Source organism: Lactuca sativa, chromosome 5 (genome assembly GCF_002870075.4).
Source record: "Lactuca sativa cultivar Salinas chromosome 5, Lsat_Salinas_v11, whole genome shotgun sequence".
In the NCBI taxonomy this organism is placed as follows: Eukaryota; Viridiplantae; Streptophyta; class Magnoliopsida; order Asterales; family Asteraceae; genus Lactuca; species Lactuca sativa.
In genome coordinates, this window is record NC_056627.2 from 241,161,076 (window position 1) to 241,178,630 (window position 17,555).

Below are 17,555 nucleotides of genomic sequence, written 5' to 3' on the forward strand. Positions count from 1 at the left end.
TCAAATAAATCATTCTTCATAGATTCTGGAGAATCGTTAGAAACTGATGGAGTTTGGCGAATTTCTTGAAGTAATTTTTGAAGTTCTTCAAGGGAAGAGGTAGCAGCATCTTTAATTCTTGCAATTAGATCCACATCACTTTTGGGAAGACTGTTGATAAAAGTGGCTTCAACTTCTGGTTTTTGAATATATATTTCTTGATAATGTTTAATTACTGCTTGTTCACTGGCTAGAGAAATCTTCATTTTATCCCACCATTTTGAGCGAAATTGGCGATTAAGCCAGGGAGGAGAGGAATCCTTTGCTTCTTGATAATGAAAAGTCCAAGACATTATCCATGGAACTTTAAATATCATGGTGAATTGTAACATGTATTCAAATTCTGGAATTTGTTGAATAAACAATTCTTTAAATTTGAGATATCCAGCGTAAATTTCTTTTGGTAAACAATTTGGAAGAATTCCTATATATTTGTACCAATTGATAAACCATCTTGGATATTCACAATTGAAGTTCAAATCAAAGAAGATAAACCATGAGTGTGAATAATTCCGAATAAAGAATGCCTTAGTCCAGGCATCTTGATAATCATAGTAAGAAAATATGGGATAAGCAGGATAACTTATAAGAGGTTTTTCAGAGTGAAGGTTTGGAACCCAACTTTCTAGAGAAATGATTTTGATAATATGAGCTTTGCTAAAATCAATGTTTCCCTCTTTTGAATTAGAACGATGAAAAAAATTGACTGAACCAGATTCTTGCAGAATAGCTTGATAATATTCTCGGGTTTTATATGAATCAACATAAAAGGTTTTCCCTTGTCCAAATAGATGATTTGTGAGAATATGAAAACCTTGGTGTAACTTATGGATTTGAAAATCTTCAAGAATTTGAACTCTTAGGAAATTTGGATTAAGAACATAAAGAGTTTTTGTAGAAGGGCTAGGAGTAACAGATTTTTGAGTTTGAGGAGTGATAGGTTTTGCAAAAGGGCTTATTGTGTCGGTTGAAGTAACTTTTGGAGTAACAAGTTTTGACTAAAGGATATTAGAATAAAGTAGTAAATTCTTAGAAGTAGGAGTTAAAGGAGAAAAACGATTTTGATTTTGAAATGGAACTAGCTTTTGAGAGACTGGAACAAGATTTTGAGAGACTGGCTTCTTGTCATCATGTTTGGAAGAGGACGACGAACTCATTTTCCCTGCAAAAATTCTCAAGAAAGAAATTCAGGAAGCGAATTATTTTCTCCCTTTATAAATTCTATTTCGAAATCAAAGTTACCTAAGAGGGCTTGCCAACGAGCAAAAATTTGCTTGGAAATAATATTTTTTACATCTTTTTCTAAAATAGTTTTTGCAGATTGACAATCTATTCTTAATAAAAAAACTTTTCATAAATAAATCATCTTCAAATTTCTTAATACATAAAACAATGCTTAAAATTTCCTTTTTGACAGTTGAATAATTTTTCTGTGTATCATTCCATGCACCAGAGTAATATCGAACCAATTGCTCTTCAGTTGAGTTAACAAATTTTTGTTTTAAAATTCCTCCAAATCCAATATCACTAGCATCGGTTTCAACTATGATTTTGGCATCGGGATGAGGTAAATTTAAACATGGCAAAGTAGGGACCTTTTGTTTTATATATTTAATTATATCTGTATGTTTTTGAGTCTATGGTTCAGGATTGTCTTTTAATCGATTATAAAGTGGTTTACATATGATCCCTAAATCTTTGAAAAAATCATGGATATAATTTAAGTATCCTAAAAATCTTTGAAGTTGCTTTTTATCTTTAATTTCATCAGAAAATTTAGTAGAAAATTGCAAGCTTCTTGTAATAGGTCTAATAGTGTTTTTGACAATATCATGTCCTAAAAAACGAATTTCATTTTTAAATAAATGCATTTTTGCTGCAGAGACAGCTAAATCATTTTGATAAATTAAATCATGAAATTGATTTAAATGTTTAAAATGTTGATCAATTGATTTTGAAAAAATTAAGACATCGTCAATATAAGCAATAGCAAAACTACTTATAAGAGTTATGATATCATTCATAATATTTTGGAATTCAGAAAGAGCAGTTTTTAATCCAAAAGGCATTACATTCCATTCAAAATGCCCAAAGGGAACATTAAAACCAGTTTTGTATTTATCTTCCTCATGAAGTTGTATTTGCCAGAATCCTGATTTCATATCAAACTTTGAAAATATTTTTGAATCATAATGTTTTTTTAGCAAATTCCGTTTATTAGGAATAGGATAACGAATCCATTCTAAAACTTTGTTTAAAGGTTTATAATTGATAACTAATCTTGGTGACCCTCTTTCTAATTTTGCGTCATTCATGACATAAAATGTTGAACAAGACCACGGTGATTTAGAAGGTCTTATGAGTTTTTTATTTATTAAATTCTGAATTTCATTTTTACATTGACTTTCTAATTCATTATTCATGTGAATGACTCTATTTTGAAGGAATATCATTTTCATTAAAAAATTTATATATGATAGTTTTACAATATGTTGTTTTCTATTCCAAAAGGCATTAGGAATATTAGAACAAACATTTTTTTTCAAATTTTAATTTTAAACCTGTTATTTTATTTTGAATATTATTATCATATAATTGATTAGTTATTCGAACATTATTTATTTCGTTAATAAGATATTTGGCTTGTTGCGTTTTATAATTAAGGACATTAATCGTTGAATATAGAGGAGGTTCACAAAATTTAAATATAATTTCATTTCCAAAAACATTGGTTCTTATACCATCATCATGAACCATAAAAGGATATAGTTTTGTAATGAAAGACGTTCCTAGAATTAAAGGAGAAGAGAGATCTTTTACTAAAATTATGTGAGTTTTATAGTAGTAATCTTGGTCATTACAAATATGAACATCATAAACTTTATAATTTACAATTAATTTTGTACCTCCGGCACCAGTAAGTCTAGATGTAGTTTTTTCATAAAATTGTGTAGGAAAAATTCCTTCTTGAATACAATTCATATCAGCACCACTATCAATTAAAGCAATTAGGTTGATTTTAAAATTATCCTTGACTAAAGTAATTTGAGTGTTCCATTTTTGAGAAACTTGATTATTTATAAGTTTACCAATAGTTACATTTTCAATTTTATTTTCTTCTTCGTTATTAATTTCTATATTTTTGTTTTTAAAAGTAGAAGGCTTTTCCTTTTCTAAAATTAAAATTTTATTTTTTATTTCTTTTATTTCTTGTTTTACTATTTTTAATTCTTCTTGAAGTTCTTGCATAGAAATTGGTTTTGCTTCAGTAAATCTTTCGTATATATTTTTTAAATTAAAATTTTCATTATTAGCAGGAGTTATGTTATTAGTTTTATTAAACATCTGTTTTATTAGCAATTCTTGGATATTTTTATCTTTTATAGAATCAATAGAGTTTAAAATATCTTTATCATCTTGTGAAAGAACATTAATGGAACTATTAGTAATTACATTGATTAAATTATTACAGTGACATTTACCAATACACTCGCAAATATCAGAATCTTCTGAACTTGAAGTAGTATTTTTGAGAATATTTAAATCATTTGTTTGAAAATCAGAAATACTTTCATCGGAATCTGAATCAGTATTTAAACTAATTTTTCTTATCTGTTCTTTCAAATCTTCAGAGACATTTAACTCATTTATTTTTGTCTTAGCATAACAATTATTAGCCGTATGACCATTACGCCCACATTTATGACAAATAATAATATTTTTTGATTTTCTTTTAGATTTTTTATAATTTAGTCTATAAGGTTTTTTAGATTTCGAAGTGTAATCTTTGTACTTTTTATAATTTTCTAGAAGATTATATTTCTTTTTCCTGAAATATTTTGAAGATCTTTTCTTAAATACGTTAGATTTTGAAGTAGACGTACCATTCAAGGGCTGATAACCATATTGTTGACAAAAATTTTCCAATTCATTTTTACTGTTAATTCTATTTTTTTTTTTTAGTTTTTCTTTAAACCTAAGATCAGTACAAACTGCTAATCCCTCTTTATTAATATAGTTTATTAAATCTCCATAAGTTAAATTTTGAAAAGGGATGGTATTATTAAAATTTTCTCTTAATTTTTGTCTAACTCTTTCTGCAAAGAGTTTTGGAAGGCCAGCAATAAAACGTTCTTTCCAATAAAACTCTTTACAATCAGGTCTTGAAAAAACTTTAACAAGATAATTATCTTTATACCATCTAAAATCAGTAAGTTTTCTGCAATGTAAATTCATTAAAATTTCTGAAGTTTTTTCTTGAAAAGTAGTAGGATCTCCTACAAAGTTTTTGATAATAGCAAAAATTAAAGTGTTAACCATATCATCTTCAAACGTTTGTATTTGTTGATTATTTTCTTGTTTTATAATAGTTTTCTTAGCAGATAAAATATAATCTTTTTCTTCTTGTGAAATATAGAAATCCCACCAACCTTTAAGACTTCCAGTAAAACCAGAAGTAATAATATTAACAATTTGGAGTTGAGTATTATTATGAGCTTTATAAGCATTAGCAGCCATAGTCATTTCTTGTACAATATTCATAATTTGATGTTCAGAATGACCATCAATATTCCATTCATAAACAGATTTACCATCATATTGAGAACGATCAAATTGAAAAGTTCGTTCTTTAAGTTGAACATCTGGAAGAGAGGGTCTATTCCAATAATTTCTTATGGTTGGTTTTGGGTTTTTTCCGAAAGTGCTTTGCTTTGATTGATGAATTTTATTAAGATTTGAAAAGTCATTAGTGAGTTGATTAATATCATCATTTGTATCAAATTGTTGAACAAGAGTTTCAAAATTTGTTTCACTATTAATATCACTATTTTTAGATTCTTCATTCGTAAGAGTATTAATATTATTAGTGTTTGAGATATGAAGTTTTGAAAGTCTTTTTTCTAATTCGTTAATTAAATTTGTATTTCCTAGATTAAAATTACCATCGATTTGGCAAGGAACAAAACTTAAATTACTAGTGCTTGCCATATCTTGCTTGTTAACGTTTTTATCTTTGAAAATTTTTTCTTCAATTTTAACTAAATGCTCGGTAATACTAGATAAGGTTTCATTTGCATAATTATTTTGGTAAATAATTTTTTGAAGACCCTTTTTAGTAGTTAATTGATTTGGGGCTTGAACTAAAAGAGTTGCAATAAACATATCGTTAATAATAATTTCTCCTTTCGGTGGAAAATTAGCAATAATTTCTTTATTAGAAATAATATCTTTATATTTTTTTCTCTAAAATGGGAGTGATAGAATCATTTTTAAATGGGTAATTTATTTTATGTTTAGGGGCATAAATTAATTCAAACCATTGAAAAAAGGAAAATGAATTTTATTTGATAAAACATAATCTTCCCAAATGCCTAAATGGAGAAATCTTAAGTAGTATGAAAAAATTTCTTCGTGCCAAGCTCTTTTTTTATTGTTATAATCTTTATAATACTCAATATCTTTTAAGTAATCAAAATCAACTTGATATTCTAAATTCGAGAAATTCATTTTAACAGGTTGTTTTTGTTAGGATTGAAGAAGTATGCTTTATCGATTCTAAATTATGACTTCTTGATTTTTCGTATTTAATTTATTCCTATCTTTAGCCTAGAAATTTTTTCTATTTGTTTATTATATTTATTAGTATATGGAGGTATTTTGTATAAATTATAATTTTCATGAGTTCTAATTTCTTCTAAATGTTAAATGGTTTTGCATATATTAGAATTTATCTTCCAATGCCTTTTTAACATATTAGCCCAAAGCTTATTATTTTGTGAACAATTAATTTGTATTTTAGAACTCATAATTGTTGTTTAAAATTTTGAAGTTCATCAATAAAATCTGATTTAGTAGGACTAGGAAGACTATTTTCACTATTTTGATTATCTTGATATAACGGTTTGGGAATAGAATTAGTATAGTTAACAGTTTTTAGTTTTAAAGATCTCGACTTTAATAATGAAGATTTTGAAGAGCCTGTTTCTGGGATAAAAGAAGTTGATAATCTGGATGATGAAATATTTAAGGAAGAAAAATTTATATCTACAAAACCATCATTATATTCAATAATATTTGAGATTTGTTTTGAAGAGTCTAATGGTTTTGAATCAATAACATTTTGTAAGTTCCAATTACATGATTGAGTTATATCAGACCATTTTAATCTTTTTGGTGTGTGAACTTTGGTATGGTTAGTATTTGCTTCAAAAATAATTGTTTCATTTCTAGGACTTGATAAACGTGTTTTTTCAAGTGTAGTTGTCATAGTTTTGTAACAAACACGATAAATTATTGCTAAAGGCTTTGTATCATCTTTAAATTCTAAATTTTTTGTTTCTATAGTTAAAACCAAAGTATCTAAAATATTTTATCAAATAATCCTACAGAGAAATTTGGATAACAATTGAAATAAATAGGTCCGTTAGCAATATTTGTTTCAGCCATAGCTAAAATAGAATTTTGAAAATCTTTATGTCTCTTGTCTCTTAAAATAAGGAGAACAAGAGCATCTATTCCAATTCTAAATAGAGGCTTGATAGCAATTTGGACTAAACTGACATGTAAAATTTTATATTTCGTTCTATGCTTTAAAATAGATCGTGATGATAAGAAATGTAAATTTTGTTGGTTTTGACCAATAGACAATGTTTGTTCTGTCATTTTAATAGAATAACCTTGAAAATAATCAAAAGTTCCTATTATATATATTGTATTAATATTAGTTTTAGGTATTGTCCAATTATTCAAACTTTGTTCTATGTTATTAACGGTTTCTTCAATAGAATTTATTTGATTATCATCATTATCTTGTTCATTGTTGATATTTTTACCAGGAATATATTTTTTGGATAGTATGCCTGAAAATTTACTCATATTTAATTAATTTTGCTTTAAAATTCTATAAGAAAACTTACTTGTTTTAATAATGGTGAGCAGAGGGGAATCGTCCCGACGATGATTGTGGTACGGCACCGCGACTTACGTCTTTATCTGCGCGCTTTACGCTAATCCAACCAATCACTGGTCTTGTCTCTGAATCATGCTTATTAAAACTTATAAATTTCTTATAGGATACTAAACCAAAATTAAATAAATTTGAAATAAATATATCATGCATAACCACCCCAAAAACTTTTCTTGGCTCTGATACCATTTATTTGTTTATTTATTTTTTAATTTTATATATATATATATATATATATATATATATATATATATATATATATATATATATATATATATATATATATATATATATATATATATATATATATATATCTTCCTAGTTATACACTAGGCCACATTTTAAACCTTTAAACCAACCCACTTAGTATTAAAGACTATTTTAGACTCTCCGAGGCGTATCGTTCATTCAATACCACCCTGGAGTCTGTAATTTATTTTCTTTAGACTCCCCAAGGCGTCCCTCCTGGAGTCTATGTTTTATTCACCTTTAGACTGAGCCAGACGTATTGTCCATTCGATACCCTCCTGGAGTCTATGCTTTATTCACCTTTAGACTGAGCCATACGTATTGTCCATTCGATACCCTCCTGAAGTCTATGTTTTATTTACTTTAGCCAGCAGTGTTACTGCTGAGGTATAATATTATTTTCCCCTATTACTTTTACTTGTGATTTTCTCACAATTCCTTTAAAATAAAATTTATATTTTGATAATGATAGTATTTTTTGGGGAAATTACTCCTTAAAACATAAAACAATTGGGTCTTGGCAGAAGACTGCTTTTATTTAGAAAATATAGGATTTTCTGGAAGAATTCTAACACTCTATAGATTCTAAACCACCATCATTGTGTGAGATTAGTTTAAAGTAAAACCTGTTTTTATACCAGTGTCATTAAATACTTATGAACTCATCAGCATTAAAAAACGCTGATACTCGCTTTCAAAATAACTTGTATTCTCAGGTCATCGGTAGACAGGTACACTCCGGGAGCTTTTGTGAATACAACCTTCTACCGAGCTGCTTTATATGTTATTCTCTGTATTTTACTCTTGATGTTGTTGCTAAATGTAACTTATGAAAAATTATTACTATTAATGCAATGGTTGTTGTACTTTGATTACTATATTGCATATGTTGTGATACTTGACATGACGTCCTCCACCTCAGAACGTATTCCACCGTTCTTGGTTTTGGGGTGTGACACATGAGTTGCTAATTAAAGGCGGATTTTGGGACGCATGTCGCGTATTTCAAGGAGCGTTCTGCACACTCCTGCTATGTCGTTTCTCCATAATTGTGCCATATGTCAAGCTCCCTGTGGTCCACGCTCCCTGCTTCTAGAAGCATGCGTCGTGCTTCTCTGTGCGCCACGTTAAATGTAAATTTTGTAAATTCCGTAACTTCTTCATATGAGCTTTATTTTCGATGTTCTTGATGGGTTTTGACCATAAGAACATCCTATGTGCTCATGCAAACCCTAATGCTTGGATCTAGGTTTCTCTATTGTACATGCAATGTATCCAAGACTTACAATCTTAGATCTAACATATTATAAACTGAAATAAGGGTTTAGAGAATTACCTTTGATTGTTATGTAGCAATAACAATCTCAAATCCTCCTTGTAATAACTTTAGAAAGCTTAGAGTCACAATTGTCACTCCTCTAATGGCTCACAAACACCAAGAGCAAGAGGATGAAGAATAAGGAGAGAGGAGGCTGCCCAAAACGTCGCGAAACCCTAGTGGAACTCTTAGCCACGTTTTCGGGCTTAAGGGTACTATATATACATGTAGGCTATTAGGTTTTTCATCTAGGAAACCCTAATTTGACTGCTTAAGCCCTAAGCAGCCCATGGACCCTTTTAGAATATCACTTGGATGATTTCTAATGGGTTTCCCCATAGAATTTGTCCAACCTATTATCCCAAGGTAATCCATAGCCCAAATGCAATTATCTTATAATTACAGTTCAAGTCCCTTAAGTTTAATTAATCTCTTTTAGCCACAAAATTAATTATCAATTAATTCTTGACTAATATTAATTAAACAATATGATTTCTCTTTTAATATATTATTCTCATAGTATATTAATAAAATCATAATTAATCCTTTCTCTCCATAATTCATCCTATCAAGTTGCTTTGGTGAAGGCAACCCAAAAGGACCATGCACCATCGGGTCAAATACATACCAAAATAGTTATGGACTTAGACACTAATCCAACAGTTCTTTATATCAAGCGTAGCTATCAATGAGTACTACAACTTTCATTTAGACTCCATCAGCTAATTCTCGCTTTATTTTTAAAGTTATATTTACTTAGGCTTAGACTGTTAAAGTTCGTATAAAAATCATAACTCTTTCATACCACATTCGTTCTTGATTGTCTTTTGACAGACTCCTATTCACGAGATCTTCAACTCTCATTTAGATTGTTTTACCTAACAATCGTCTGATTTTAATTATCATTTCTTTGTCGCACGCTGTTGTGCTGAAACTTTTAAAAGTCATAACTTCCTCCTATGAAGTCAGATTTAGACATTCTTTATATGCACGCCCTCGCTTTTACGATTACTGCACCTTTTATCAAGATTATGGGGTGTTACACAAGTGAGTGTAGGTGGGTTGTTTCTGGAAGATTTTATGGTAGAGAGAATCATTTTGGAGAGTTGTAGGAGGAACAATACTGAGAATATGGATTGACATATGTAATGCATCGACCCAACAAGTTGAAGAAATGTGAGCTTGTGTGCAAATGGTATTGCTAATGACCCATGTCATTCTTTTGGAAAGTGTGAGGGAATGAGAAACGAATTTGAATGTCATTTGTGTCATAAAGGTGATGGAACTTAGTGTTGTTGAATTCCCTACTATTATGACATTGAAAAACATGTATCTCACTATGAAATTGAGTTTAACATATGCTCTAAAATAAAGGAACTTTGAGAACGCATAATGTTTTAATAATAGAGGATATACCCAAAGAAAGTGAAATAAAGTGTGAAAACTGATCAAGAAAATGACATAATACTTTATTCAACTAACACTTTGCAAGGGAAAAGTCCACATACCATAATAAATAATTTGAAAAGAAATGTGTCATAGATTTTAATAAAGTAAAAGGTAATCAAACATGTTTTCCTAATTTATATGGATGACATAAATTTTATATATTTTGTTTGTATAAGGAAGCAAACTATTAGAAAGCAAACATTGTAAAACTTGATGAGTTGGGTGACGGAGACGCTACTGTCGGATAGACGAAGCCATAAAGATAAAGGAAATTGCATTAATGACTGGATTAATATCACTTGTGTTTTCACATTCAATAAAGGGTTGACAGTCTAGTAATCTTTCATAAAGAAACCAAATTCATCAAATTTAATAGAACATTTGTTATCTCGAATAAAATGACAAATAAATATAATATTTTTGATAATTTAAGGAGTTACAAGAACATTTTTAAGATGTGATGTATGATGGGATTGAAGTTAGATAGAGTAGAGTCACGCGGGTTACATGAATCTTTAAGCCATCCCTAACCATCTCTTTCAAAAAAAAAAAGCCATCCCTAACGGATACATAAGAATAAATAAATTAAAGCTAGTGTAGTGAAGTATACATGCATTTGTATGAAGATGAAATGTGGATGATGAGTCTATATACCACCCAACATTGACCGGATCATTCATCGACATCATATTAAACATTTTAGGAAGGGTTTTTGCTTTGTATTGAGTGTTGGAGCCCAAATTTGTTAATTGGATAAATACGCCAGTGATACATTCTGATTAGGTTGGCTGCCAGGAGCAAAGAAGTGGGTTGGAAGCCTAAACATGGCTTGCTAAAAAAACTATAAGTTAACTTATGAACTTGCTTAGCAATAAGTTATCTCAATATAGTTTATCCAAAAATAAATTTAAAAGTTATTTTAGTGGTTTTACCAAACGCTAATTAGTAATTACAATAAGTATGCTTATAAATTATAAGTTTTCTTATTTCTTACCGACAGACTTTAAAAATCATCACTTACAAGATTTTTGAATTTTAGACAGATTTTAAAAGTTACATGTAAAAAAAACCAAAAAAGAAAATCTATAATATCTTAACAAATTGTTCAATTTTGTTGATTAATATATTATGATGTTTCTTTTATGTTTTCTAAAAGTTGTTTTTTTTGCAATTACAAAAATAAAATAAAAAGGGTTCTTCTATGTTAAAAACAAAATCAAAAAACGTGTCTTTTTATGTTTTATAAAAAATGAGATCTTATATCATGATGTTCTTATTTGTTTTCGGCTAAATTACAAAAAACTTACTATGTTTTTTACTTTTTTGATTTTAACGTTTTGTTTTTTTGTTAGAATTTAAAAATTATGTTTTATAATTTTTGCAATGTTGCTTGTTTATCCTGTGGCTTTACCCATTACCCGGTTGCCACTACTGACATAATATAATTTGGTTATGTGGCGCTGAGAAAACATGATAACATGTCAAAAACTTGAAAAACACAATACAAAAGACACTAAGTTAATCATACTTCAAAGTTCAATCCAATCCGGTTAATAAGTTAATCATACTCCATACTTCCATACTTATAGTTAATAATACTTCACACCACAACATAACAACATAATTTGTTAATCATACTTCATAGATCATGAGCATATAAATGTTGGGTAAATATCATATTAGCCCAACAAATTTATCACGTTTGTTTTAAAAGGTCACTAAATTATTTTTTTTGTACATTAAGGGAATAAAGTAGAATGTGAAATGTTAAAATCGTCACTTAACCCCTTATAAGAGGTCACTCAATTATAATAATAATATAAATTAAAACAAATTAAAAAAAGAAAAAAGAAAAAAAAACTTAAACGTGATCATAGGGCATTAACCCATCTTCATCCCTTCGTCTTCGTTTTTACTCTAAACACCGAATCCACACAGCATCGCCTCAAAGCCCGTCGGAGACACCCTCGTCTATTCCACCCCCGTCTTCTCTTGTCGGAAACCTCCATCGACAACCAACCACCACCAGTATCTACTTCGCATCCCTGTAACGCACCTACAGTCCTCCAACCTCTTGAAACGGTGGTGATACTACTCGATCGAACCATCTTTAGAAAAATCCAACACCACACTGCCATAATCGACATCCTACAAATTGATTGAAGAACACATACACAGACAGAAACAAACATCTAAACTCTAACCTGGAATCCCCTTAAAGCTTCAAAATCGTTAATGCTAATCGAATCCTTCTCTCATTCTTCATGTACCCCAACAAACATTCTTCTTTCGACCATGAGAATACACACCAGAACATTTATAGGTTTTGTTTAATTTTTGATTCACATTACAACATTGCATTTTGAATCTACCCTTCTTCTCGGATATCTTTGTTCTAAGATATCTTTCTGCTCTTGATTCTCTCCTTTCTCTCAAGTCTCTTCTATTTGTATTGACTGTACACAATTTGTGATGTTGTATTAACTAAACATGGTATTCTGGACATAATTTTATTATTGGTACCAGAAAAACGAAGTTTACTTGAGTTGCACGAAAGATGTTGGACGAAATGCTTAAAAGAGACATATACGTGAAACGAATTTGTAAAATGAACTTCATATGAGTTGCTCGGTTTCAAAGTTGTTCATGAAGTACAGTTAGGATATTTCAATGGAGGTGCAAGTTATGGTCAAACAATGGTCAAGGGCATAGATTTTGCAGACTTATCCTGTATCAGGTCACATAAGGATGTTTTAAAACAGGAAAATGAGAGTTCATTCCCTTAATGTACAAAAAAAAGTTGGATAACCTTTTAGAACAAACTCGTTAAGTTTGATGGGCTAATATATATATTAGTATAGCATATAAACATTGTGGTGTCACACAGCTAGTGTCACATAATTGATCATACTTCAACACATTCAAAGCAAATAAAATGATTAAACAATGTGAGAGTTAATCATACTACAACCCTTCCAAGTCTTCAACGCAATTGGCAAGACAACCGATACATTGTCCTAGTGGAAGTGGAAGTCATCACAGACTTGCAACTCAAGGGACTGGACTGCATAAGTCGATGCTTAGTTGAGGAGTGAGTAGAAGTCCAAAATCGCTAAGGTGATGAGTGAGTTGAAGTGGGAAGCTTCGTCAATTTAGAAAGATCAAGAATTTGGGACTTGAGAGGGAAGACAGACACATTGTGTCGTGGTATATGGAAACAAAAGAACTGATTGAATATTTTCCTAATTAGATCAAGCCAAAACAAATCATTTTTTTTTTTTTGGTTTAGGCAAAAAAAAAAAAAAAAAAAAAGCAACGTTTTTCTTTATGTGAAATAGCCCAACAATTGAATTAATTCAAATAACAATTGTAGCACCACCGCTATAGCATGCAATTATTAACTACATAGGTTCAAAAAGAAGCATCCACGAACCAAAAAATCAAGATTTAGCAACATGAACATCCATAGGTGTTTCTACTCTCTCTACACAAGGAATAAATCTTTAAAACAAAAGTCTGATAAAATCCCTAAAATCTCTAGTAATTTCCAAATTCAAAAACCAAAAATATCGCTATGTAAAAAAAAAAGAACAAAAGGTTTATTAACGATCCATGCTCTGACTTAAAAGCATATCATATGACACCACACTTACCTCACAGGCTGCTGGTTATAGTGGTTCTTCTCCTTCTTCTTAGCAGCCGCCAGCCTGGCAGTCCTTGCCGCCGCCTCACTGGCGGCAGCTCTAGCGGCAGCATCCATTTCCTTGTTAGAAGATTTCTTCTTTTTAGCAGCAGCCACCTTCTTCAACTTCTCTTTCACATCAACTCCAGATAAGCCTTCCACCTTCTCTTCTGATGCCACAGAATTGGAGTCTTTGGTCTCTTTAGAAGACTTGTCTTTCTTCTTCTTCTTTTTGGAACTTTTGCTCTCGCCACTAGGGGCGTTTTTGTCTTTCTTCTCCTCTTCTCCATTTTGCTTCTCTTGGGTCCCACCTGGAATACAGATGATGCATGACATTTTTTACATTAAAATTTTTTTTTTTTAAATAAATTGTTAAATAGGTTACTTACTATGGGGATCTTCTTGGGATGTGGTTTCAGATAAGCCTAATTCTGCAAGAACTGCTTCAAGTTCAGCAAGTTCTTTCTTCTTTATTTCCTTCTTCGAGAGTTGTCTGTCATTGTCTTTAGGCACAATAACCTCTTTTTCAGCAACACCTTCTTTTTCTTTTTCTTTTTCTTTTTCTGCTTCATGATCGTTTTCTTCATCATTCTCATCATCAATTTCATCAACACCTTCATCTTCACTTTCACTTTCCTAATTGTTGACAAAAACCATGTTTTGTAGAATTAAGTGTTGTTTTAGCAACAACAGTATTTTGATAACTTAGAAACAAAGTTAATTTACATGCCCTAAAATGTATGCATTGCATTATAATCTGCTTATGATTATCTGATTATTTAGGGTTCGAATCCAAGGTACAAAAAACTAATTATCATCATTACATTTACAGGCTTACTTTATCTATTACTTCCTTAAATAATCAAAGAACAACATTGGTAGTAACTAACTAACTAACTATTGCAACTTCATGGGCATAATAAGCACATCTGAACACTATCTCATCCTCATTATTCAATAACAGATAATCACTTTCAATAAGCTCATCCAATCAAAGAGAATCAGTATTAGCATCTAATATCATCCCACATTTCTCATGAAAAATCAAAGCAATAGCACAATATACAAAATTTTGATGCAAATGAAGTACGATTTTTCAATGAAATCTCACCTCAACTGGAGTCTCATTTCCTTTAACCTTGTCTTGTTGCATTCCAGCACCGGCGCCCCAAACAGGAGGCGGAGCTGTGGTTGCATAGTAATCATCATCATCTTCATCGTCCACATCCGCCCATGATTTCACCGTTAACGGCGCCGGAGCCCAGAAAACCTGCTCCTTCTCCGCTTTGCTCTCCTTATCCTGCTTCTTCTTTGAACTACTTCCCTTCTTCGAAGAACCCTGCTCTTTATCAGACTTCTTCTTCTTCTTTAGACTTCCAAGAGCAGCAAAAACGTTCGTGCTGTTAATTGCTATCGGATCATCCTTTCTGTTTCCACCACCGACCATCTTTCTTCAGAAACTCGATATGAAATGCACTCCAAATATTTTCGAAGTTCTCGAAAAGACCCAGGGTTTTGCTTTGTGTTCTTTTTATACGAAAACAAACTTCTATATGCAAATCGCAGTATACACCTATGCACAAACCTATAATTTGGCAAAGATTATTTAGTTTATGCAAAAACAAGATTTGCAATGGGGATCAATAAAATGAAAATCTAATTCGATTAAACTAAACCGCAAACTAAAGTTCCGAATAAAATCAAAAGATTGCGTTTTACGCTTGGGGATATGAGGAAAAATAAGATTTTTCACAAGAACACCAATAACAAAACTCCGATACGACAAAATTAGAATCGGAAACCCAGATCAAAAATCGATTAAAATTGATTATAATCTGGAATAATAAAGATTGATGGTCTCTTTTTTTCCTCCTCCCCCAAATCGACGATGATTGATTGTTTTTTTTTTTTTTGCGAAATATTAAAGAAAATGATTAGGGTTTTCGATAATTTGACAATGGCAACGGATCGAGAGGTAGAAGAAGATGGCGATTGAAAGAAAGGATATCGACTGATTGTTGAATTAGGATTCGGACGACGATCAGCTGGTTCTAAGAAAATTTGATGATTTTTGTGTTTGGGAGTTTTTAGGTAAGAGAGAGAGCGAGAGAGCGAGAGCGAGAGCGAGCTGGTGTTTTGCTGTATGAAGTTATGAAGTATGATCTTTGCGAGTTAAATTTTTATTTTCATTTTTTTCCAAAATCTTGTACTTTAGATGAAGTGATGAACGTCCAGGATTACATCATCTGATATCCCTGTATAGAAAATTGCAAAATAAATAGAAGAGTGGAAGTGTAAAAAGAGACATTACAAATTAAGGCAATTAATTAATTTTAGAGTAAATTACAAAAATGTTTATATTATAGTATGTGATATATAGTGAAAATTATGATTTTGGTCGTTATATCATATATGGCTCTTTTTGTCAAGTTCATTTTGTTTAGTTCTAACGGTTTTTTAAGAATAATGTTATTGGATTTTTATTCGGTCCGTTTAATTGGATTTTAGTTAAACATGTTTTTAAGAATAATGTTATTGGATTTTATTGCGGTCCGTTTAATGGGATTTTATTTTATTTGGTTCGGTTAGTTAGATTAATAAGACTTTTTAAATTAACAATAATCAAACTAAATAAGATTTGGTTTAATCAAACTAATTAACAATATATATATATATATATATATATATATATATATATATATATATATATATATATATATATATATATATATATATATATATTCATTTGAGACCATGTTAATTTAATGAGAAGTGGAGATCAAAAAATAAACAAAAAAAATCTAAAATGCAAAATAAAAAAAAAAATATTGTTTTGGCCATTTTATTTACCCAGAAAATAGAAATATATAAAAAACACCATTTTTTTAAATATAAATGAAATATTCTAATATAATATTAAACTGTAAATATTGAAATGAAAGTTTAGAATGTTAGAATATTTTAATATTCTATTAAAATTGTTAGCTATGTTAAAATATTCTAATATTCTACTAAAATTGCTAAAATTTGTAAAATATTCTAATATTCTATTAAAATTGTTTGAATATTTGTAGTCTAATAATATTCTAGTAGAATATGAGAATAAATTACATCAATCGTCCCTCGTACCAGAAAGCGTGTTTAGTCCATGTTTTCTAAAATTAACTCTGACTGTCCCTCGTTTGCATAAAACTTACACTTTTCGTCCTTGATATACGTTTTGTTGTGCATCTAGTCCATGACAGATCTAAAATGACCATAATGCCATTTGTCTATATCTTTTCCAATTAATTTAATGTTATTGTTTTTTAATTGAAAAAAGAAATATGGTCCCACCTTTTTAAAACTCTTAATTTAATCTCTCTCTCTATATACCATCACCGGGAATATTCACCACCATCATCGTATATCTCAACCACCGCCAAAATCTCTATCTATGATGTGCAGCCGTCACCTACCACCATCTCACATCTTTGTCTACAACCCTAAAAAACCACCTAAATCTCCGTCTCCGCCACCATCAAAAGCTTCTTTGTTCACAAACGCCTCACCTTCTTTGGAACTGTCACATTATCGTGATCGTCGCCTCTCCGGAGAACGTGACCTCTATTGGGTTTTGAGCACTATAACACTCCTATGGTGCACATGAGACCTTAAATGTCTTGTATCTATGTTTTCTCTAATTACACATGCATATTTGCAATTTTCCAAAGCATACATCCTAACTAGCATACAAATTGTCAAATGAACAATACAACTAACTAGATGACTTACCTCTTAGAAGGACTTGTAATCCTTGACCTTTGAAAGCTTGAGCACCCCAAGTGTGATGCCTATAATGGTTCACAAAC

General features: G+C 30.3%; 1 protein-coding gene across 1 annotated transcript; it reads right to left on the reverse strand.

The window, feature by feature from the left end:
- Positions 1–13,446: 13,446 nt before the first annotated feature.
- On the reverse strand, positions 13,447–15,869 carry LOC111897902 (uncharacterized). The gene is made up of 3 exons (XM_023893854.3): positions 14,816–15,869; positions 14,094–14,340; positions 13,447–14,015 (listed from the first exon to the last, which is right to left on the reverse strand). Exons 1-3 carry the CDS (start codon positions 15,149–15,151, stop codon positions 13,672–13,674), a joined length of 927 nt encoding a protein of 308 aa, XP_023749622.2. The 5' UTR covers positions 15,152–15,869; the 3' UTR covers positions 13,447–13,671.
- Between the last annotated feature and the right edge of the window lie 1,686 nt (positions 15,870–17,555).

What these genes read in the sequence shown, in the direction of transcription:
- LOC111897902 (XM_023893854.3), bottom strand. Translation starts at nt 15,151, where the DNA reads ATGGTCGGTGGTGGAAACAGAAAGGATGATCCGATAGCAATTAACAGC. An exon ending in GAAATGAGACTCCAGTTGAG is followed by an intron (nt 14,341 to 14,815) that starts GTGAGATTTCAT and finishes GTCAACAATTAG; the next exon opens with GAAAGTGAAAGTGAAGATGA. An exon ending in ATCCCAAGAAGATCCCCATA is followed by an intron (nt 14,016 to 14,093) that starts GTAAGTAACCTA and finishes TCTGTATTCCAG; the next exon opens with GTGGGACCCAAGAGAAGCAA.